The sequence below is a fragment of the Chamaea fasciata genome, unplaced genomic scaffold (assembly GCF_029207755.1).
Source record: "Chamaea fasciata isolate MVZ Bird 193981 ecotype frontalis unplaced genomic scaffold, bChaFas1.0.hap1 SCAF_203, whole genome shotgun sequence".
NCBI lineage: Eukaryota > Metazoa > Chordata > Aves > Passeriformes > Sylviidae > Chamaea > Chamaea fasciata.
Window position 1 is genome coordinate 112,259 of NW_027094288.1, and position 23,600 is coordinate 135,858.

General features: G+C 51.8%; 2 protein-coding genes across 2 annotated transcripts; one reads left to right on the plus strand and one right to left on the minus strand.

The window, feature by feature from the left end:
• Window positions 1–486: 486 nt before the first annotated feature.
• LOC136304845 (zinc finger protein 135-like) lies at window positions 487–4,554 on the plus strand. The gene is made up of 3 exons (XM_066208290.1): window positions 487–1,045; window positions 1,345–1,420; window positions 1,524–4,554. The coding sequence occupies exons 2-3, from the start codon at window positions 1,372–1,374 to the stop codon at window positions 2,924–2,926; spliced, it is 1,452 nt and encodes a 483-aa protein (XP_066064387.1). The 5' UTR covers window positions 487–1,045; window positions 1,345–1,371; the 3' UTR covers window positions 2,927–4,554.
• On the minus strand, window positions 4,403–21,613 carry OLFM2 (olfactomedin 2). Its single transcript, XM_066208292.1, has 6 exons — window positions 20,735–21,613; window positions 11,848–11,997; window positions 10,327–10,482; window positions 8,919–9,138; window positions 7,781–7,887; window positions 4,403–6,067 (listed from the first exon to the last, which is right to left on the minus strand). Exons 1-6 carry the CDS (start codon window positions 20,870–20,872, stop codon window positions 5,390–5,392), a joined length of 1,449 nt encoding a protein of 482 aa, XP_066064389.1. The 5' UTR covers window positions 20,873–21,613; the 3' UTR covers window positions 4,403–5,389.
• Window positions 21,614–23,600: the final 1,987 nt, after the last annotated feature.

Consider the following 23,600-nt stretch of genomic DNA (forward strand, 5'->3'; position numbering starts at 1 on the left):
GGTTTTGTTGGGTTTTTTTACCCCAGAAATGTGTAAAAAACCGGGAATTCCGTGCGGGGGGGAAAAAAAAACCCCACATCCCGAAATCTGGGAATTTTGGATTCCCCATCCTTTTCTCTAAAAGGGAAAAATCCGCCCACAATTCGGGAATATCCCTCAAAATTCCCGATTCTCCAAACAGTGAAGCCGCACCCCCCAAAACAACCACCCAAAAATTCCAAAATTTCAGGAGGGTCCCGAAGCGCCAGGTGGGCGCGGGAAGCAATCCCGGGGGGCTGGGGGGGAGGACCCGGAATTGGGGAGTGGGGTCCCCAAAGCCCCCGGCCCACCCACGGGCTGCGCGCACGGAACGGCGCGGGAGGGGCCGCGGTATTTGCATAACCACGCCCACGGATTTCCATATACCCGACAGGAAAAATATTTGCATAACCACGCCCAGAACACAACGGCAACGACGGCGCGCAGTTCAGCACACCGCCCACCAATCACAACGCGCGATCGCTCCCGTATCTGCATAACCACGCCCCGCGGCTCGGCCCCGCCCAGCCCCGGCTGCAGCCGCCTCCGGGCGCTATTTCCTCCCAGTTCCCTCCCAGCGCTCCCAGTAAGAGCGAGACCGGGAGGGAAAGCGCTCCCAGTTCCTTCCCGCTGCGCTCGGCATCGCTCCCGCTGCTCCCGGGATCGCTCCCGGGGCCGCGCGGGCCGGGGCCGCTTTGGAACCCCCCCCGGGCAGAGCGCGGCTGCTTTGGGGTGTCGGCACCGCCCGGGCCGGGCTGGGAGCGGAGGAGCAGCGGGAGGAAGAGGAGGGACAGAGCCGGAGGAGGAACAGGGAAAGGGAAAGAGAAAGAGAAGAGCAGCAGGAAAAGGAGGGACAGAGGACAAGGAAAGGGAGGAGCCGGAAGAGGAGGGCAAGGAGAGGAAGAGGAGGGCCCGGAGGAAGAGCAGCAGCAGCAGCAGCAGCAGCAGCAGCACGCCGTTCCCCCGCCCGCCCGCTCCGGCCGCAGCTCCCCCGGCTCCGGCAGCATCGCCCCCCCGGAACCCGCAGGTGAGCGGGGAGGGGGAGCTCGCCCCAAATCCATGGCGGGGCTCTCCGGGAGCCTTTTCCTGCGGGCCGGGGGATGTTGGGATCCTGCAGGAGCCCAAAGCCCAGCCGGAAATGGCCCCGGAGGGATCTCGGCGGCTCCCACGTGGCGATGGCCCGGTGCCGGCGGGCAGAGCCTGGACATGAGCGGGCTCCGGGCCCCCCGAGGCTGAAAGGGGCGCTGACTTGTGCAGCTGCGCTTGGGCGGCGCCGCCATCCAAGGCTCCCAAGGCGCTCAGCCCTTGTTTTCCCCCCCAAAGCAGGATTTCCCGGTCCCAAACCTCGGCCCGATGGGGAAGGCCGCGAGGAAGAGGAAGGTGTCCCGGGAGCCGCAGGCAGGTGAGGAGGAAGTCAGCGGCCCTTTCCCCGTCGAGGGCATCTCCTTCCCCTTGGCTGCGGCGCGGAGACAAATCCCATCCTGTCCTTGTCCTTCCTCCCGCAGACACGGAGCTGAGCACGGAGCCCGGGGAGGACAAATCCCCGCGGCAGGAGCTCGTGGGAGAGGCCGCTGGCAGCGGCTCCACGGCGCAGGAACGCAACGGGGAGGAAAAGCCCCGGAGATCCCGCGCCAGGATGGGCTGCAAACGCACATCTCGGGGATCCCAGGAGGAAAGACCCGCCCTGGGCTGCAGCTCGGAGCTGGGGCACCCTGAGACGCTTCTCGATGGGGAGAAGCGCCACAAGTGCTCGGAATGCCAGAAGAGCTTCAGGTGGAGATCCAGCCTGATCACACACCAGAGGATCCACACAGGAGAACGGCCCTACGAGTGTGGGAAGTGTGGGAAGAGCTTCAGGCAGAGCTCCCACCTCATCAATCACCAGATGGTCCACACCAGGGAGAGGCCCTACGAGTGTGGGGAGTGTGGGAAGGGCTTCCGTACGAGCTCCCACCTGATCAGACACCAGAGTAGCCACACCGGGGAGAGACCGTACGAGTGTGAGCAATGCGGGAAGAGGTTTCACACCAGCTCCAGTCTCCTCCTGCACCAGCGGGTTCACTCGGATGAGAGGCCCTTCCGCTGCCCCGACTGCGGGATGGGCTTCAAGGAAAACGGCGCACTCGTAACTCACCGGCGCATCCACACCGGGGAGAGGCCCTACGAGTGTCCTCAGTGTGGGAAGAGCTTCAGCCAGGGGTCGGCGCTGATCACACACCGGAGAAGCCACACGGGGGAACGGCCCTACGAGTGTGGGGAGTGCGGAAAGAGCTTCAGTACGAGCTCCGGCCTGACTTCGCACAAGCGCATCCACACCGGGGAGAGGCCCTACGAGTGTGACCAGTGCAGGATGAGGTTTCACACCAGCTCCAATCTCCTCATACACCAGCGGGTTCACTCGGATGAGAGGCCCTTCCGCTGCCCCGACTGCGGGATCGGCTTCAAGGAAAACCGCGCCCTCATAAATCACCAGCACATCCACACCGGAGAGAGGCCCTACGAGTGTGCAGAGTGCCGGAAGGGCTTCAGTCGGCAATCCCACCTGATCAGACACCAGATGATCCACACCGGGGAGAGGCCGTATGAGTGTGACCAGTGCCGGATGAGGTTCCAGACCAGCTCCAGTCTCCTCCTGCACCAGCGGATTCACACGGATGAGAGGCCCTTCCGCTGCCCCGACTGCGGGATGGGCTTCAAGCACAACTACGCCCTCACAAAGCACCGGCGCATCCACACCGGGGAGAGGCCCTACGAGTGTCCCCAGTGTGGGAAGGGCTTCTCGCAGAGCTCAGCCCTGACTGCCCACCAGAGGAGCCACACCGGGGAGAGGCCGTATGAATGTCCCCAGTGTGGGAAGGGCTTCTCACACAGCTCTAACTTGACCCGACACCAACAGAGCAAGCACTGAGTAAGGCCATGCCACTGCCCCGAGTGCGGGAAGAGCTCCGCGCGCTGCTCCAGCTCCATCCCCCATGGGAGGATCCGCGCTGGATGATCCCCAGTGAGCCCCGGTGGGCAGAGCCCGGTGATCCCTGGTGCCGGTGATCCCTGTTGGGAACAAACCTGGCTGGGGGCTCCACGTCCTCCTGGCTCCACTGGGCACCTGGGTTTTCTTTTCATTTCTCTTTGTCCTTTCTAAACACACCCAAAACCTGAGTACAAATAAAGATTTTGGACTAAGGCGTGCATGGGGACACGGAGGGACCTTCCAGGGGCTGTGGGGGATGCTGGGTGCCAGGGAGTTGAGGGTTCCTGGCAGGGACTTGGGCCTTGCTCGGGGCTTTGGGCTCCCCAGGCCGAGCGGCTCCGGCTGCGCTGGGAGACCCTGGCGGAGGTTCTGGGACAGCGGATCAAGGACCCCCTGCCCTGGAACTGTCCCCATGTCCCCCCGTCCCGGTTCCCGGTGTCTCCGGTCCGGGATCCCCCTGTCCCCGCTGTCACTCCCTTTTTCCCCTGTCCGTTCCCGTGTCACCCCGGTTCCAGTCCCCTCCCGCTCCCATCCCAGTCCAGATCCCATTCCCAGTCTCCTCCCCAGACCCTGTCCCGTATTCTCTGTCTCGTTGCCATTCCCATTTTCCCAGTCCCATATTCCCTGCCCTGTTCCCCTTCCCATATTCCCGGTCCCACTCCCAGGCCCGCATTTCCATTGCTGTATTCCCTGTCCCGTTCCCGTATTCCCGGTCCCGTTCCTGCATTCCCGTTTCTCATCCCGGCCCCACCTTCCTAATCCCCATCCCATATTCTCTCAGTGGTTGCCGTTTTTCCCATATTCCCTGTCCCCATTCCCGCTCCCTGCCCCCTCTCACCGCATTCCGCCTCTTGGATCCCGCCCGTGCCGTGCTGGCCCCAATTCCCGATTCAATTCCCGATTCAATTCCCAAATTAACTCCCAATTAATCCCTGCAGGGCCCTTTCTCACGGCTGCCCAGACCCAACAGGAGCTTGGCTGCACTTCCCAAAATTTCTCCTCCGGAGCCAGGACTGGGATCCGTGCCCATTCCCAGTCTCCAACTGGGATCCGTGAATTCGGATAATGATTTTTTTTTTAATTAATTAAAAACAGAAAGAAGTGAGTGGGGGGGGAAAAATCATCAAATCCCACCAAAAACGGAGTTGTTTTTTTTTTTTAATTTTTTAATTTGCCATCAAAATAAATAAAGATGGAATTTGGCCCCGAAATTTCCCCCCCTCCCCCCAAAAAAAAATCCAGAAAAAAAACCCCCAAGGCAGAGCAGCTCCATGCGCCAGGAATCTGACGGAATTCCAGAAGAACCGAGGAGGAGGAGGAGGAAGGGGAAAGAATTGCGGAATTGGGAGAAAAATGGGGAAAAAAAAAAAAAAAGGAAATCCGATGAGGTGGGAGGGGAAAAATGGAGAAAAAAGCGGGAAAGAGGGAGAAATTGACGAAAAAAGGGAAAAATGGGGAAAATTGGAGGAAAAGGGGGGGAAGGAAAAGTGAAGAAGAGGAAAAAAATGGGGAAAAGAGGGAAAAAAGGGGGGGAAAGGGGAAAAAAGGGGGAAAGAGGAAAAAATAAAGGGGAAAAAAGAGAAAAAACACAAACGAGGAGGGAAATAATGGGACTGAAGCAGAATTTGAGTTCAGGACGCGCCGAGAAGGAAAAAACGTAAAAAAGGGGGAAAAGAAGAAGGAAAAAAAAGAGAAAAAGGGGGGAAAAAAAGAGAAAAATGGGGGAAAGGAGAAAAAAGAAGAAGAAAGTGCGGGAAAGAGGAGAAAAAGGAGGGAAAAAATGGGAGGGAAGTGAAAAAAGGAGAAAAAAGAAAAAACTGGGGGAAAAATGAGGAAAAGAGGAAAAAACAAAGGGAAAAAAGGGGCAAAAGTGGGGAAAAAGAAAAAACAGGGAAAGGGGAAAAAATAAAGGGGAAAATGGGGGGAAAGAGAAAAAAAAATGAGGAAAAAGAGGGAAAAAAAGGGAAAACACGACACGAGAGGGAAATAACGGGACTAAAAAAAGAAGGAAAAAGTGGGGAAAAGAGGGCAAAGGTAGAGGAAGGGAGAAATGGGGGGAAAAGGGGAAAAAAGGTGGGAAAAGAAGGAAAGAAGGGGAAGATAGAAGGAAAAAATGTGAAAAAGGGAAAAACGGGGGAAAGGGGGAAAAAATAAAGGGGGAAATGGCGGAAAAAAAAGAGGAAAACCACAGAACAGGAAGGAAATGACGGGCCTAAAGCAGGATTCCGAGTCCGGGACGCGCCAAGAACCGGGGAACTTCCACCTCGTCACCTCCCTCTGGAATTCCACGGATTGAAAGGGGAAGCGCGGAAGCAAAGGAAAAACAACCCCCCCCTCCCCCCCCCCCCCAAAAAAAAAAAAAACCCAAAACCACCAAACTCTGGGAATTCTCTGCGCCGTCCCTCAGAGCTCCCCGGCCGTGTTGATGACGTGGAAGAGCGTGACGTTGTAGACGACCTGGTGGCCGTTGTTCCAGGTGTAGAGAACCCTCTCGCGCGGGTTGTAGTCCAGCATGGAGATGTGGGAGTACTGGTTGTGGAAGGGGATATCCGTGTACTCGTAGCTCGAAGTGTTCGTGCGGTAGGCGAAGTAAACCTTGGCGCCGGCCAGGTGGGAGTTGGTGACGTAGAGGACGCCGCAGATCATGAAGGACTCGCCCGCGCTGCGCTTGGGGTAACCCGTATCCCAACTCCTCAGCACCTCCAAGGTGTGAGGATCCACCCGGCTCACCACGATGTTCCCGGCGTTCTGGTTCGTGGCGTAGACCACCCAGAGCCCGCTCTCGTCCACCATGAAGTCGATGTCGGAGAAGCCGCCCCAGGAGTAGGGGAAGGTGTTGTTGTAGCCGGCGCCGGAGATGCTGCGCTGCACCAGGACGCTGCGGGACCTGAAGTGGTAACGCACGGCCACGTTGCTCTGGAACTTGTTGTAGTACAAGGAGCCGTTGAAAACCACGTGGCCCGTGCCGGCCCAAGGGTGGGGCAGGAGGTGCTGCACGAAGTTCTGGCCCGACACGAAGTCGGCCAGGCTGCGGAACTCCAGCACGCGACGCCCTTTGTAGTAGCCGTCCATGTACCACACCTGGGCCGCGCGCGGAGGGGAAAGGGTTAAAAAAATTGGGGGGGGGGGGGAGGGGGGGGTTGAAACGGGGGGGGGGGGGGTGGGTTTGAAAGGGGAGAAATGGGGTGAAAACGGGGGAATTTGGGTCAAAATGGGGGAGTTTGGGATAAGATGGGGGGAATTTGGGTTAAAATGGGGTTAAAATGGGGGAAATTTGGGTTAAAATGGGGAGTTTGGGATAAAATGGGGTTAAAATGGGGTTAAAATGGGGTTAAAATGGGGTTAAAATGGGGGAAATGGGGTCAAAATGGGGGAGTTTGGGATAAGATGGGGGGAATTTGGGTTAAAATGGGGTTAAAATGGGGGAAATTTGGGTTAAAATGGGGAGTTTGGGATAAAATGGGGTTAAAATGGGGTTAAAATGGGGTTAAAATGGGGGAAATGGGGTCAAAATGGGGGAGTTTGGGATAAGATGGGGGGAATTTGGGTTAAAATGGGGTTAAAATGGGGGAAATTTGGGTCAAAATGGGGGAGTTTGGGATAAGATGGGGAAATTTGGGTTAAAATGGGGAGTTTGGGATAAAATGGGGTTAAAATGGGGTTAAAATGGGGTTAAAATGGGGGAATTTGGGTCAAAATGGGGGAGTTTGGGATAAAATGGGGTTAAAATGGGGGAAATTTGGGTTAAAATGGGGGAATTTGGGATAAAATGGGGGAATTTGGGATAAAATGGGGGGAAAATGGGGGAAATTTGGATTAAAATGAGCCAAATTTGGATTAAAACGGGGTTAAAATGAGGGAAATGGGGGAAATTTGGGTTAAAATGGGGTTTAAATGGGGAAAATTTGGGTTAAAATGGGGAAATTTGGGTTAAAATGGGGTTAAAATGGGGTTAAAATGGGGGGAATTTGGGTTAAAATGGGGGAAATTTGGGTTAAAATGGGGGAATTTGGGTTAAGATGGGGGAATTTGGGTTAAAATGGGGGAAATTTGAGTTAAAATGGGGGAAATTTGGGTTAAAATGGGGGAAATTTGGGTTTAAAATGGGGGAAATTTGGGTTAAAACGGGGTTAAAATGAGGGAAATGGGGGAAATTTGGGTTAAAATGGGGAAATTTGGGTTAAAATGGGGGAAATTTGGGTTAAGATGGGGGAAATTTGGGTTAAAATGGGGAAATTTGGGTTAAAATGGGGTTAAAACGGGATGGAATCCCCCCCGCCCGGATTTTCGGGGAGCAGCAGCCGAAAAACGCAGGGATTGCACCCAAATCCCAAATCCACGGCTCGGGGGACCCCAAAACCCCCGCCATGGATTCCCAAATCCGCGGATTTTCACCCCGAAGCTGCCAGGATTTTACCCAAATTCCCCCAAATCCCAAATCCAAGATTCAGGGACCCCAAAATCCCCTCAGGGATTCCCCTCCAGACCCCAAATCCACGGATCTCCGCCCCAAAAACCGCCGGAATTTTCCCCAAAATCCTCCCCCAAATCCAGCATTCCGAGACGCCGAAAATCTCCGTGGATCCCCGAATCCCCGGATTTTCACCCCCCCAAAAAATTTTGGGGATTTTTTACCCCAAATCCCTCCACCCCCCCAAGGATTCCCAAATCCCGACCCCAAATCCATCAATTTTCACCCCGAAACCGCCGGAATTTCGCCCCAAACCCCCCGAATTTTCTCAGGCCTGGGAGATTTTTGGGGTGATTTGGGGGTTTTTTGGGGGTTTTTCTCACCCGGGTGTCGGCGCTGGGGGTCATGGTGTCGCTCATCCAGGAGCCGAAGCGCGACCCCGACGCTCGGATGGTGATGGGGTTACTGACGCCCGTCAGCTTCCCGCAGCCTGCAGGGGGGAAATCCGGGGGGAAAAAACGGGATTTCGGGAAAAATCGGGGTGAAAAATGGGGATTTGGGGGAAAAAAAAAAAACCGGGAATTTGGGGGGGGGGGAAAAAGGGCGGGGGCAATGGGAATTTTGGGGGGGGAAATAGGAATTTTGGGGGGAAAATTGTCCATGGGTGGTTTGGGGGTTTGGGGAAGGGTTGGGGGATTTGGAAAGGGGGATTTTGGGAGGAATTTTCGGGATTTTGGGGGGGGGTTGGGAAGGGTTTTTGAGGTGATTTTTGAAGGGATTTTAGGGATGTTGGGAGGGGATTTTGAGGCGGGGGGGGTGATGAAATTTGGGGGGAATTTGGGGAGTTTTGGGAGGGGTTTGAGGGGATTTGGGGAGGAATTTTGGAGAATTCTTGGGGGGATTTTTGGGGGGATTTCAAAAGGATTTTTGGGGGGATTTCGGAAGGATTTTTTGGGGGATTTTTGAAGGATTTTTAGGGGGATTTCGGAAGGATTTTTGGGGGGATTTCAGACGGATTTTTAGGGGGATTTCGGAAGGATTTTTTGGGGGATTTTGGAAGTATTTTTGAGGGGATTTCAGAAGGATTTTTGGGGGATTTCGGACGGATTTTTGGGGGGATTTCGGAAGGATTTTTGGGAGATTTTGGAAGGATTTTTGGGGGGATTTTGGAAGGATTTTTGGAGGATTTTTGAAGGATTTTTGGGGGGATTTCGGAAGGCTTTTGGGGGGTTTCGGGAGGATTTTTTGGGGGATTTCGGAAGGATTTTTTGGGGGATTTCGGAAGGATTTTTTGGGGGAATTTTTGAAGGATTTTTGGGGGGATTTCGGAAGGATTTTGGGAGGATTTCGGAAGGATTTTTTTGGGGATTTTTGGGATGGTTTCAGAGACGTTTTGAGACAATTTTTGTTGCAGATTTCGAGGAAATTTTTCGTGCTTTCGGGACAGATTTAGGGCGGTTTCTCGGCCATTTTTTTTTCGGATTTTTGCCCAAATTTCACGGTTTTAGTCTGAATTCTTACCTAACTTCTGCAGGCAGGCGTGCAGCCGCGCCTCCAGCAGCAGCACCCTCTGCTGCAGCTCCTCGTAGTCGTAGGCTCCCATCTCCTCCTGGATGCTGAGGAGGATCCCCGAGAGGTTCCTCACCTCGGATTTGAGGTGCACGATCAGCCTCGAGTCCGCCTTGTACTGCTCCAGCACCGGCAGCAGCGGCACCAGCTCCCGCATCTTCTCCTTCAGCTCCTGAAAATGGAAATTAATAAGATTTTTTGGGTTTTTTTTTTCTCCTTCAGCTCCTGAAAATGGAAATTAATAAGATTTTTTGGGTTTTTTTTTTCTCCTTCAGCTCCTGAAAATGGAAATTAATAAGATTTTTTGGGTTTTTTTTTTTTTTCTCCTTCAGCTCCTGAAAATGGAAATTAATAAGATTTTTGGGGTTTTTTTTTTTTTCTCCTTCAGCTCCTGAAAATGGAAATTAATAAGATTTTTTGGGGTTTTTTTTTTTTCTCCTTCAGCTCCTGAAAATTAAAATTAATAAGATTTTTTGGGGTTTTTTTTTTTTCTCCTTCAGCTCCTGAAAATGGAAATTAATAAGATTTTTTGGTTTGTTTTTTTTCATTATATATTATATTATATTATATTATATTATATTATATTATATTATATTATATTATATTATATTATATTATATTATATTATATTATATTATATTATATTACATTATATTATATTATATTATATTATATTATATATAATCGAATAAATCAGGATAAAAGGGCTGGGAGAAATGGGGAATAAATCAGGGAAAAAATCGGGAAAACATGAATAAATCGGGGAGGGGGAAAAAATGGGAATGAATCGGGAAAAAATCGGGAATGAATCGGGGAGAATGGGAATAAATCAGGGAAAATCCAGGAAAAATGGGAATAAAACAGGAAAAAATCGGGAATGAATCGGGGAAAATGGGAATAAATCAGGGGGGAAAATCCAGGAAAAATGGGAATGAATCGGGAAAAAATCGGGAATGAATCGGGGAGAATGGGAATAAATCAGGGGGGAAAATCCAGGAAAAATGGGAATAAATGAGGAAAAAATCGGGAATGAATCGGGGAAAATGGGAATAAATCGGGGGGAAAATCGAGGGAAAATGGGAATAAATTGGGAAAAAATCGGGAATGAATCGGGGAAAATGGGAATAAATCAGGGGGGAAAATCCAGGAAAAATGGGAATAAATGAGGAAAAAATCGGGAATGAATCGGGGAAAATGGGAATAAATTGGGGGGAAAATCGAGGGAAAATGGGAATAAATGAGGGGAAAACAGGCAAAAAAACAGGGCAAAAATGGGAATTTTTGGGGGGAATAAAAGTCGGATTTTTTTGGGAATAGAAGCCGCTGGAAATCCGGGAATTTTTGGGGGGGAATCGCTCACCTGGAAGCTGCGGGCGTTGAGGGCTTTGTGGCCCTCGGAGGCCACGCGGAGCCGCGAGTCCAAACCCTTCATCAGCGCCTCGGTGTTCCGCACGTACTGCAGGTCCCGGAAGGTGCGGAGATCCAGCACCTCCATGGACTGCGAGATGTTCTGAACCTAAAGGGGGTAATTAATGGATTAATTGGGTCGTTAATGGGGTAATTGGGTAGTTAATGGGGTCATTTGGGGTCATTGTTGGGGTCAATCGGGGTCGTTAATGAGCAGGTCCCGGAAGGTGCGGAGATCCAGCACCTCCATGGACTGCGAGATGTTCTGAACCTAAAGGGGATAATTAATGGATTAATTGGGTCGTTAATGGGGTAATCGGGTAGTTAATGGGGTCATTTGGGGTCATTGTTGGGGTCAATCGGGGTCGTTAATGAGCAGGTCCCGGAAGGTGCGGAGATCCAGCACCTCCATGGACTGCGAGATGTTCTGAACCTGCAGGGGGCAGTTAATGAGCTAATTAGGTAATTAATGGGAGGTTTTTTTGGTTATTAAGGGGTTAATCGGGGAATTTTGGGGATCTTTGTGGAATTATTTGGGTTAATGAAAGCCCCGAGTTCTGGAGATCCAGCACCTCCATGGACTGCGAGATGTTCTGAACCTGCAGGGGTTCATTAATCAGTTAATTGGGTCGTTAATGGGGTAATTGGGTCATTATTTGCGGGTTTTTTTTCCGTATTTAATGCAAGGGCTTTTTGGCAATTATTGAGTTAATCGAGGAATTATCGGGGTTAATGCAGGAGCTCCGTGGACTGCGAGATGTTCTGAACCTGCAGGGGGTAATTAATGGGGTAATTAGGTAATTAACGTGTTGATTTGCGTCATTAACGGGCTAATTTTGGGGTCATTATTGAGTTATTTGGGGAATTTTTTGGGGGTTAATGAAATCGCCGGGATTTGGAGATCCAGCAGCTCCCTGGACTGGGAGATGCTCTGAACCTGCAGGGGTTAATTAATGGGTTAATTGGGTCATTAATGGGGAAATTTGGGTCGTTAATGGGGAAATTTGGGTCATTAATGGGTTAGTTTGGGTCATTAATAGGGAAATTTGGGTCATTAATGGGGAAATTTGGGTCATTAATGGGGGAATTTGGGTCGTTAATGGGGAAATTTGGGTCATTAATGGGTTAATTGGGTCATTAATCGGGAAATTTGGGTCATTAATGGGGGAAATTGGGTCATTAATGGGTTCATTTGGGTCATTAATGGGGAAATTTGAGCAACTCGTGCGGTTAATTGGGGTCATTAATGAGTTAATGAAGCAATCAATTTGAGTTAATGAGGTGATGAACGAGTTATTCGCCTTTATTAATGAGATGTTCCCGGTAATTAATGGCTTGATTTGGGTCGTTACTGCGTTCCCTGGGTGGGTTTTCCGTGGCGCTTAACGAGGTAATTAACGGTCTCATAAAGCTCATTAACGGCAATCTCCCACCGGAATTCCCGGGGATAAAATTCCCGGCACAAATTCCCGACCTTTTCCAGGAGCTGCCGGAGCTGGAGGCTGCGGAGGTCGCGGGAGCACGAGCCCTGCACGGGGATCACGGCGGTGCACAGACATTTCCCATCCGGGGCCTGCGCCGAGGTGAAAACCTGCCAGCCCTCGTCCGGGCTCTGGAAAAGGGTCTGGAAAAACCACAATTCCCAAAAAAATCGGAGTAAGTAGGAAAAGTCCCAGTTCCCAGAAAACGCCACACCAAAATTCCCAATTTTCCCCCATTTATTCCCATTTTTCTCTCATTTTTCCCCCTATTTTTACCCCATTTTCCCCTCATTTCTCCCCCATTTTTCCATGTTTTTTTTCCCTATTTTTCCCCTATTATTTCCCTATTTTTTCCCATTTATTCCCGTTTTCCAACCATTTTTTCCCTCTGTTTTCCGTATTTTTTCCCCATTTCGTCCCCATTTTTTCCGCATTTATTCCCATTTTTCTCTCATTTTCCCCCCATTTTTTTCCCTATTTTTACCCCATTTTTCCCTCATTTCTCCCCCATTTTTCCTGGTTTTTTCCCCCATTTTTTCCCTTTTTTTTCCCCATTTGTTCCCATTTTTCCCCCATTTTTTCCATTTTTTTCTGATTTTTTCCCCCCCTCACAAGGGTGCACAGACATTTCCCATCCGGGGCCTGCGCCGAGGTGAAAACCTGCCAGCCCTCGTCCGGGCTCTGGAAAAGGGTCTGGAAAAACCGCAATTCCCAGGAAAATCCATCAGACTGAAAAAGCGGAGTTACCAAAAGTTCCCACTGAAAAAATCCCAATTTTCCCCCATTTATTCCCATTTTTCTCTCATTTTTCCCCCTATTTTTACCCCATTTTCCCCTCATTTCTCCCCCATTTTTCCATGTTTTTTTTCCCTATTTTTCCCCTATTATTTCCCTATTTTTTCCCATTTATTCCCGTTTTCCAACCATTTTTTCCCTCTATTTTCCGTATTTTTTCCCCATTTCGTCCCCATTTTTTCCCCATTTATTCCCATTTTTCTCTCATTTTCCCCCCATTTTTTCCCTATTTTTACCCCATTTTCCCTCATTTCTCCCCCATTTTTCCATGTTTTTTCCCCCATTTTTTCCCTTTTTTTTCCCCATTTATTCCCATTTTTCCCCCATTTTTTCCCATTTTTTTTCTGATTTTTCCCCCCTCACAAGGGTGCACAGACATTTCCCATCCGGGGCCTGCGCCGAGGTGAAAACCTGCCAGCCCTCGTCCGGGCTCTGGAAAAGGGTCTGGAAAAACCGCAATTCCCAGGAAAATCCATCAGACTGAAAAAGCGGAGTTACCAAAAGTTCCCACTGAAAAAATCCCAATTTTCCCCCATTTATTCCCATTTTTCTCTCATTTTTCCCCCTATTTTTACCCCATTTTCCCCTCATTTCTCCCCCATTTTTCCATGTTTTTTCCCCTATTTTTCCACTATTATTTCCCTATTTTTTCCCATTTATTCCCATTTTCCAACCATTTTTTCCCTCTATTTTCCGTATTTTTTCCCCATTTCGTCCCCATTTTTCCCCCATTTATTCCCATTTTCTCTCATTTTCCCCCCATTTTTTTCCCTATTTTTACCCCATTTTTCCCTCATTTCTCCCCCATTTTTCCCTGTTTTTTTTTTCCCTATTTTTTCCCATTTATTCCCATTTTTTCCCATTTTTCCCCATTTTTTTCTGATTTTTCCCCCCTCACAAGGGCGCACAGACATTTCCCATCCGGGGCCTGCGCCGAGGTGAAAACCTGCCAGCCCTCGTCCGGGCTCTGGAAAAGGGTCTGGAAAAACCGCAATTCCCAGGAAAATCCATCAGACTGAAAAAGCGGAGTTACCAAAAGTTCCCACTGAAAAAATCCCAATTTTCCCCCATTTATTCCCATTTTCTCTCATTTTTTCCCCTATTTTTACCCCATTTTCCCTCATTTCTCCCCCATTTTTCCATGTTTTTTTTCCCTATTTTTCCCCATTTTTTCCCTATTTTTTCCCATTTATTCCCGTTTTCCAACCATTTTTTCCCTCTATTTTCCGTATTTTTTCCCCATTTCGTCCCCATTTTTTCCGCATTTATTCCCATTTTTCTCTCATTTTCCCCCCATTTTTTTCCCTATTTTTACCCCATTTTCCCTCATTTCTCCCCCATTTTTCCCTGTTTTTTTTTCCCTATCTTTTCCCATTTATTCCCATTTTTCCCCCATTTTTTCCCATTTTTTTCTGATTTTTCCCCCCTCACAAGGGCGCACAGACATTTCCCATCCGGGGCCTGCGCCGAGGTGAAAACCTGCCAGCCCTCGTCCGGGCTCTGGAAAAGGGTCTGGAAAAACCGCAATTCCCAGAAAAATCGGAGTAAATTGGAAAAGTCCCAGTTCCCAGAAAACGCCACACCAAAATTCCCATTTTTTCCCCATTTATTCCCATTTTTCTCTCATTTTTCCATGTTTTTTCCCTATTTTTCCCCATTTATTCCCTATTTTTCCCCATTTATTCCCATTTCCCCCTCATTTTCCCCCCATTTTCCCATGTTTTTTTTCCCTATTTTTCCGCATTTTTTCCCTCTTTTTACCTTTTCCCCCTTTTTTCCCGTTTTTTTCTCTTTTATCCCCATCTTCCCACATTTTTCCCCATTTCCCCTCTTTTTTCCCTATTTCCCCCTATTTTTCCCCCATTTTCCCCATTTTCCCCCTTTTTTCCCCTTTATCCGTTTTTTCCCCCATTTTTCCCCATTTCCCCTCTTTTTTCCCCATTTTCCCCCTATTTTTTTCCCACATTTTCCCTATTTCCCCCTATTTTTCCCCCATTTTCCCCCCATTTCCCCATTTTTTCCCCCATTTTCCCCCCATTTCCCCCATTTTTCCCCCATTTTCCCCATTTTCCCCCATTTTTTCCCCTTTTCCCCTCCTTTTCCCCCATTTTTTTCCCATTTTCCCCTCATTTTCCCCCTTTTATCCTCTTGATTACCTCCTTTGTCCCTCTTTGTCCCCATTTTCCCTTTTCCCCCCATTTTTCCCCCAGAAAACGCCCCCTTCCCCAGCCGGTGACGTCACAACCGCGCTGACGTCACTCCCCACCAAAAACCAACCCCCCGGAAAACCCCTCCAGAATCCCCCAAAATTCCGGGAATTTCCCCCCCCCACCGAAATAAAAACCCCCTCGGGATAAACCCCAGGAATTACCAAAAACCCCCAAAATAATCCAGCCCCAAAATCGCCGGGTTTGAACCCAAAAATCCCCAAGAGAAACAACAACAACAAAACCGGCGCCGGGAGCCGCCGCAGCCCCGCCCCCAGCCCGGAATCGTTAATTAGGGCAGGTTAATGAATAATTAATGGCGCGGCCTGGGCGGGAGGGAGGCGCCGGGAGGGGGAATTGGGGGGGAAATGGGAATTTGGGGGGAAAAACGGGAATTTGGGGGGGAAAATGGGAATTTGGGGGGAAAAACGGGAATTTGGGGGGGAAAATGGGAATTTGGGGGGAAAAATGGGAATTTGGGGGGATTTGGGGGGAAAAATGGGAATTTGGGGGGAAAAATGGGGAATTTGGGGGGATTTGGGGGGAAAAGTGGGAATTTTGGGGGGAAAAAACGGGAATTTGGGGGGATTTGGGGGGAAAAACGGGAATTTGGGGGGGGAAAATGGGAATTTGGGGGGGAAAATGGGAATTTGGGGGGAAAAACGGGAATTTGGGGGGGAAAATGGGAATTTGGGGGGAAAAATGGGAATTTGGGGGGAAAAATGGGAACTTGGGGGGGAAAATGGGAATTTGGGGGGATTTGGGGGGAAAAACGGGAATTTTGGGGGGAAAATGGGAATTTGGGGGGATTTGGGGGGGAAAAAATGGGAATTTTGGGGATTTGGGGGAAAAAGTGGGAATTTTGGGGGGAAAAATGGGAATTTGGGGGATTTGGGGGGAAAATGGGAATTTGGGGGGGGAAATGGGGATTTTGGGGGATTTGGGAGGAAAAAATGGGAATTTGGGGGGATTTGGGGGGGAAAAGTGGGAATTTGGGGGGAAAAAAATGGGGAATTTGGGGGGATTTGGGGGGAAAATGGGAATTTGGGGGGGAAAAATGGGAATTTTGGGGGATTTGGGGGGAAAAAATGGGAATTTGGGGGGGAAAATGGGAATTTGGGGGGATTTGGGGGGAAAAGTGGGAATTTTGGGGGGAAAAACGGGAATTTTGGGGGGGAAAAACGGGAATTTGGGGGGATTTGGGGGGAAAAATGGGAATTTTGGGGGATTTGGGGGGAAAATGGGAATTTGGGGGAAAAAATGGGAATTTTGGGGGATTTGGGGGGAAAAAATGGGAATTTGGGGGGATTTGGGGGAAAAAAGGAAATTTTAGGGATTTGGGGGGGAAAAATGGGAATTTTGGGGGATTTCGGGGTTTGGGATTCGGGATTTCGGGGAGAAAAGGGGAAAAAAGGGGGGAAAGGGGAAATTTTCAGGGATTTGGGGGGGAAGAAATGAGAAATTTAAAGGGATTTTGGTGTTTTCGGGGGAAAGGGGCGAATTTTTAGGGGATTTGGAGATTTTTGAGGGGGAAAAGGGGATTTTTTTTTTCCCAGGGAATTGTGATTTGGAGGGGGGGGGGGGAAATTGGGAATTTTTAAAGGATTTTGGGGGAGAAAAAGGGGGAAAAAGGGAATTTTGCAGAGATTTGGGATTTGGGAAAAAAAAAATTAAAAATCCTTTTTCTCCCCCTCCCCCCCCCCCAAAATCCCCCAAAAAACTCCCGGGATTTTTTGGGATGAATTCCGCCGATTCCCGGTTTTCCTTTCCAGCGGCTTCCCGATGATTAATGAGGGACAAGGGTGGTTAATGAGGCGCTAATTAACGTCCGGCGGCGCTAATTACCCCGCGGCGTTGATTGACAGCTGAGGGAAGGGGGGGGGAGGGGGGCTGGGAATTCCATAATTCGATCCCAAAAAACACCAAAAATCCCCAAAAAACACCAAAAATCCAAACCAAACCCCCAAAATTAAAAAATTCCCCAAAACCCCAAAATATCCTCCCCAAATCCCCGAAATTTCCCCCAAAATACCCAGAAAACCCTCCCGAAAATCCTAAAAAAACCCCCAAAATTCCCAAGAAATTCACCCCAAAAAATCCCCCCAAAAAATCTCCCCCAAAAAACCCAAAATCCAAACAACCCCCCCCAAAAATCCCAAAAAAAACCCCAAAATTCCCAAAAAAACCCCCCTCAAAAATCCCAAAAAACCCCCCAAAATTCCCAAAAAAACCACAAGAAATTCCCCCCAAACAAACCCCCCCAAAAATCCCAAAAAAACCCCAAAATCCAAACAAACCCCCCCAAAAATCCCCAAAAAAACCCCAAAATTCCCAAAAAACCCCCAAAATTCCCAACCCCTCCTCCCAATAAAATTCCCAAAGAGCCCAAAAAAACTCCCCCAACCCCCCAAAATTCCCCCCCAAATTCCAGCCGGGATTTTTCGGGATAACGAGGGGGGGGGAGGGGATTTATCCAAATTGATCCCAATTTTTTCCCCCTTTTTTTTTTCCCCAAAAATTCCCCCCAAAATTCCCGACAACATCCAAACCCCTCGATCCACCTCCAAAAAAACTCCGAAAAGCGGATTTTGAACCCCAAAAAATTCCATCCCCGTCCCAATTTTTGGGGGAATTTTTTTTGGGGGGGGAGGGGAAATTTTGGGAATTTTTTTTTTTTCCCTCTCCCCGGAGTTGTCGCAACCCCAAAAATTCCCAAAAATTCTTCCCGAAAATTGGGGGGGAAAAAGGATTTGGGGGGGGTTTTAAAATTTGGGGGGAAAATCCCAAAATTCCCGGCGGGGTTGGGGGAATTCCTGAGGAATTTGGGGGGGGGAGAATTTGGGGGGGTTTCCCAAAATTTGGGATTTTTGGGGGGTCCCAAATTCGGGATATTTGGGGGGGGGGGTCCCAAAATTCGGGATTTTTGGGGGGTTTCCCAAAATTTGGGATTTTTGGGGGTTTCCCAAAATGAGGGAGAATTCGGGGGGTGTCCCGAAAATTTGGGGGGAGATTTTGGGGAGTTTTCCCCCAAATTTGGGGGGTTTTTGGGGGAGGATTTTGTGGGATTTCCAAAATTTTTGGGGGGGGGGGAATTTTGGGGGGAATCCCAGAAGGGTGGGCGGGGGTCCCCAAAATTCGGGGGGTCCCGGGGGGGATTTTTGGGGGATTTTTGGGGGGATTTTTGGGTTTATTTTCGGATCCCCAAAATTCGGGGGTCCCGGGGAGGATTTTTGGGGTTTTTTTTTCGGATCCCCAAAATTCGGGGGGTCCCGGGGGGATTTTTGGGGGGATTTTTTTGGGTTTTTTTCGGATCCCAAAAATTCGAGGGGTCCCGGGGGGGATTTTTTGGGGGGATTTTTGGGGGGATTTTTTGAGGTTTTTTTTCGGATCCCCAAAATTCGGGGGTTCCCGGGGGAATTTTTGGGGGTTTTTTTTCGAATCCCCAAAATTCGGGGGGTCCCGGGGGGATTTTTGGGGGGATTTTTTTGGGTTTTTTTCGGATCCCAAAAATTCGAGGGGTCCCGGGGGGGATTTTTTGGGGTTTTTTTCGGATCCCCAAAATTCGGGGGGTCCCGGGGGGGATTTTTTGGGGTTTTTTTCGGATCCCCAAATTCGGGGGGGTCCCGGGGGGGATTTTTGGGGTTTTTTTTCGAATCCCCAAAATTCGGGGGTTCCCGGGGAGGATTTTTGGGGTTTTTTTTCGCATCCCCAAAATTCGGGGGGTCCCGGGGGGGATTTTGGGGTTTTTTTCGGATCCCCAAAATTCGGGGGGTCCCGGGGGGGATTTTGGGGTTTTTTTCGGATCCCCAAAATTCGGGGGGTCCCGGGGAGGATTTTTGGGGTTTTTTTCGGATCCCCAAAATTCGGGGGGTCCCGGGGAGGATTTTTGGGGTTTTTTTCGGATCCCCAAAATTCGGGGGTCCCGGGGGGGATTTGGGGAGGGTCCCAAAGGGATTTTTTTTTTGTGGGGGGAATTTTGGGGGTCCCCAAAATTCGGGGGTGCAAAGGAGGTTCGGGGGGGTCCCCGAGGGGGTTTTTGGGGGGTCCCGGAGCACCGGGAATTACCGGAGGGGGGGGGAGGGGGGGGTCTTCCTTTACCCCTCCCCCACCTCTGCCGCAGCTCCCGCCCGCAGCCTCCTCCGGCTCCAAAAAAAAACCCAAAAAAGGCCAAAAAAAGCCCAAAAAAAAATCCCCAAGGAGACGCCAAACCCCCGCCCCCAAAAAAACCACCCCCCCAAAAAAAAACCCCAAGGAACATCCCAAAAAAAAACCTAAAAAACCCCCCCAAAAGCAAAAAAAAAAATCAAAAAAATCCCCCCCCAAAAATAAAAAAAAACCCCTGAACCTCCCCAAAATCCCCTAAAATCAAAAAAACCCAAAAAATGCCCTAAAAAATTCCAAAGCCTCAAAAATCTAAAAAAAATCTCCAAAAAGCCCCCCCGAAACCAAGAAAACTCCATAAAAAAAACCAAAAATAAAAAAACCCACCCCACCCCAAAATAAAGAAAAATCCCCCCAAAATGTCAAAAAACACCCTAAAAAACCCCAAAAATAAAAAAAAATTCCGAAAAATCCTCCAAAATCCCCCAACCCCCCCAAATTTGTTTCCAGACACGATTTTCTCAAAGGTCCCGGCCCGGGATACAGTGATCAAAAAAAACCCAAAAAAACCCCAAAACATCCCCCCAAAACCCCAAACCCCTCAAAAATTCCCCCCCCAAAAATTTCATAAAAACCCCCCGAAAATCCCCCAAAAAAATCCCAAAAAAACCCCCCAAACCCCCATAAACCCCTTAAAAAAAACCAAACAAAACATAAATCCCCAAAACCCCCCATAAAAAGACCCCCAAAAATCCCCCCCAAAAAATCACAAAAAATCCCCCCAAAAATCCCAAAAAATCCCCCCAAAATCCCCCAAAAATCCCCAAAAAATCCCAAAAAAACCCCAAAAAATCCCCCCAAAACCCCCAAAAAATCCCCCCCCAAATTCAAAAAAATCCCCCAGAAAATCCCCAAAAAATCCCGAAAAAATCCCGCAAAATCCCCCAAAAAATCCTAAAAAACCCCCCCAAAAATCCCCCCAAAAATCCTAAAACATCCCCCAAAAGTCCCCCCAAAAATCCCCCCAAAATTAAAAAAATCCCCCAAAAATCCCAAAAAATCCCCCAAAAATCCTCAAAAAATCCCCCCCAAAACCCCCCAAAAATCCCCCAAAAATCTAAAAAAATCTCCCAAAAAAATCCCCCAAAAAATCCCCCAAAAAATCCCCCAAAAAATCCCCAAAAAATCCAAAAAAATCCCCCAAAAAATCTCCAAAAAATCCCAAAAAATCCCCAAAAATCCCCCCAAAACCCCCCAAAAATCCCCCCAAAATCTAAAAAAATCTCCCAAAAATCCCCCAAAAAATCCCCCCAAAAATTCAAAAAATCCCCTAAAAAATCCCCCAAAATCCCCCAAAAATCCTCAAAAAATCCCCCAAAAAAATCCCAAAAAATCCCCTAAAAAATCCCCCAAAATCCCCCCAAAAATCAAAAAAAAAATCCCCCAAAAATCCCAAAAAATCCCCAAAAATCCCCCAAAAAATCCCCAAAAAATCCAAAAAAATCCCCCCAAAAATCTCCAAAAAATCCCAAAAAATCCCCAAAAAATCCCCCCAAAACCCCCCAAAAATCCCCCAAAAATCTAAAAAAATCTCCCAAAAATCCCCCAAAAAATCCCCCCAAAAATTCAAAAAATCCCCTAAAAAATCCCCCAAAATCCCCCAAAAATCCTCAAAAAATCCCCCAAAAAAAATCCTCAAAAAATCCCCCCAAAATCCCCCAAAATCCCCAAATCCCCCCGAATCCCCGAAGCCGCCGAAGGGCCCCGGGCGACTCACGATTTTCTCGGAGGTGCCCGCCCGGGACACGGCCGTGCCGTTGAGGCCCACCAGGGCCGGCAGCGTCTGGGACATCCAGTTGGTGACCATGGCCATGGTGCTGAGCACGGCCCCGATCTTCAGCAGCGGCACCGTCATCGTGGGCCCATCACCGCCCCCGGGACACCGGCAATGCCAACCGGGGCGCTCCGGGCCCTCCCGGTGACACCGGCAGCACCGGCAACCCGAACCGGGGCGCTCCGGGCTCCTCCGGTGACACCGGCAGCACCGGCAACCCGAACCGGGGCGCTCCGAGCCCTCCCGGTGACACCGGGACCACCGGCAACCCGAACCGGGGCGGTTTGGGCTCCTCCGGTGACACCGGGGACCGACTGAGGTTCGGTTCGAGCCCTCCCGGTGACACCGGGATCACCGGCAACCCGAACCGGGGGCGCTCCGAGCCCTCCCGGTGACACCGGGATCACCGGCAACCCGCCTGGGGGGCGCTTCGGGCTCCTCCGGTAACACCGGGACCGGCTGAGGTTCGGTTCGACCCCTCCCGGTGACACCGGGACCGGCTGAGGTTCGGTTTGTTCCCCCTGAGCCCCTCCCGGTGACACCGGGATTCGGAACCGGGGAGGTTTGGGCTCCTCCGGTAACACCGGGACCGGCGGCGGAGGTTCGGGTTGAGGGGTTCGAGAGGAACCGGGACCGGCTGTGGTTCGGTTCGACCCCTCCCGGTAACACCGGGACCGGCTGTGGTTCGGTTCGACCCCTCCCGGTAACACCGGGACCGGCTGTGGTTCGGTTCGATCCCTCCCGGGAGCACCGGGATCACCGGGAATCCGAACCGGGGCGGTTTGGGCTCCTCCGGTACCGGCAGAGGTTCGGTTTGGACCCCCTGAGTACCCCCCCCCCCCTCCCGGTAACGCCGGGATCACCGGGAATTGGTCCCGGTTCGGTCTAAGCCCCTGACGGCATCACCGGGAACCGGCTGAGGTTCGGTTTGGGCTCCTCCGGTGACACCGGAACCGGCTGAGGTTCGGTTTGAGTCCCCCCGGTAACACCGGGAACCGGGAGCGGCACCGGGAACCGGGAGCGGCACCGGGAGGTTCGATCCGAGCCCCCCCCCCTCCCCGCCCCCCCCCGCGGTTTTAATGCGGCTCCGGGGGCGGCACCGGGAACCGGGAACCGGGGGCTGGTACCGGGAACCGGGAGCCGCCAAACCCTCCCCCGGGGGTGTCACCGGTGTTCCCGGGAGCCCCCCGAACCCCTCCCCACGATGTCACCGGTACAAGCGGGAGTCCCCAACCCCTCCCGGGGATGTCACCGGTAACCGAGGGTGGCACCGGGAGCCCCAGATCCCCCCCCGCCCCCCCCGGGGATGGCACCGGAGCCTCCAAATCCCTCCCGGTGATGTCACCGGTGCAACCGGGAGCCCCCAAATCCCTCTCGGGGGTGTCACCGGTACCGGGGGGGGTGTCACCGGGAACCCCAAACCCCCCCGGGGATGTCACCGGGGACCCCCAAACCCCCCCGGGGATGTCACCGGGACCCCCAAACCCCCCCGGGGATGTCACCGGGACCCCCAAACCCCCCCGGGGATGTCACCGGGACCCCCAAACCCCCCCCGGGGATGTCACCGGGAACCCCAAATCCCCCCCGGGGGTGTCACCGGTCCCGGGGGTGTCACCGGGAATCCCAAATCCCTCCCGGGGGTGTCACCGGAGCCCCCCGAACCCCCCCCGGTGATGTCCCCCGGGCCCTCTCCGAACCTCTCCCGGTGCCCACCGGAGCCCCCCGCGCGCTGTTCCCGATCCCTGCCGGGGGTGTCACCGGTGCCGGGGCTGTCCCCGGGGCTGTGCCGGGGCCGGGGGCCGGTTCCGGTGCCGGTGCCGGGGCCGAGCCGAGCCGGGCCCGGGGGTGACGTCGCTGCTGCTGCCGCTGGCCCGGGGCCAGCCCCGAACGGCCCCGAAACGGGGCGGGACCGGCACCGGCACCGGGCGGGGCCAGGGCGGCTGTGGGGCGGGGCCAGGGCGGCTGTGGGGCGGGGCCAGGGCGGCACTGGGCCGGCCTTAGGGCGGGTTTGGGGCGGGGCCAGGGCGGGTTTGGGGCGGGGCTACGCCGGGTTTAGGGCGGGTTTAAGGACAGGAGCGGCACCGGTACCGGGAGCGGGAGCGGCACCGGCGGCGGGCGGGTTTGGGGCGGGGCTAGGCCGGGTTTGGGGCGGGGCTAGGCCGGGTTTAGGGCGGGTTTAGGGCGGGTTTGGGGCGGGTTTGGAGCGGGTTTGGGGCGGGTTTAGGGCGGGTTTGGGGCGGGAACCCCCGAAATTCTCAAATTGGTGGGATCGGCCCCCCCCGAACCCCCTGGAACCCCCAAATCCCCCAGTTTGGGCGGAATTTCGGCGTTTGTCGGGGGGATCTTGGGGAAATTTGGGGGGTTTGGGGTTTTTTGGGGGGATTTGGGGGTAATTTGGCTTTTTTTGGGGGGGGATTTGGGCTTTTTGAGGCGGAATTTTGGGGATTTTTTTGGGAGGGGGCGCTCCTTTCCCCCAGTGTCCATCAGGGTTGTCTGGGGCTGTCCCCAGTTTGTCCCAGTGTCCCCCCAGTTCAAACTGGGACCGGCTTGGGGTGTCCCCAGTGTCCCCAATTGTCCCCCAGTATCTCCCAGTGCCCCCCAGCATCCCCCAGTTCAAACTTGGGGTGTCCCCAGTGTCCCCCCAGTGCCCCCCAGTATCTCCCAGTTCAAACTGGGACAGTCTGGAGGTGTCTGGGGGTGTCCCCAATTGTCCCCCCAGTATCCCCCAGCGTCCCCCCAGTGTCTCCCAGTTTGTCCCCGTGCCCCCCAGTTCAAACTGGGACAGTCTGGGAGTGTCCCCAGTATCTCC

Excerpts from the sequence above, each read along its gene's own strand:
- LOC136304845 (XM_066208290.1), top strand. The coding sequence starts at position 1,372 with ATGGGGAAGGCCGCGAGGAAGAGGAAGGTGTCCCGGGAGCCGCAGGCA. Across the intron at positions 1,421-1,523 it reads GTCCCGGGAGCCGCAGGCAG|ACACGGAGCTGAGCACGGAG; the intron begins GTGAGGAGGAAG and ends TTCCTCCCGCAG.
- OLFM2 (XM_066208292.1), bottom strand. The coding sequence starts at position 20,872 with ATGACGGTGCCGCTGCTGAAGATCGGGGCCGTGCTCAGCACCATGGCC. Across the intron at positions 11,998-20,734 it reads CGGGCACCTCCGAGAAAATC|ACCCTTTTCCAGAGCCCGGA; the intron begins GTGAGTCGCCCG and ends TGGTTTTTCCAG. Across the intron at positions 6,068-7,780 it reads CCCCCAGCGCCGACACCCGG|GTGTGGTACATGGACGGCTA; the intron begins GTGAGAAAAACC and ends CGCGCGGCCCAG.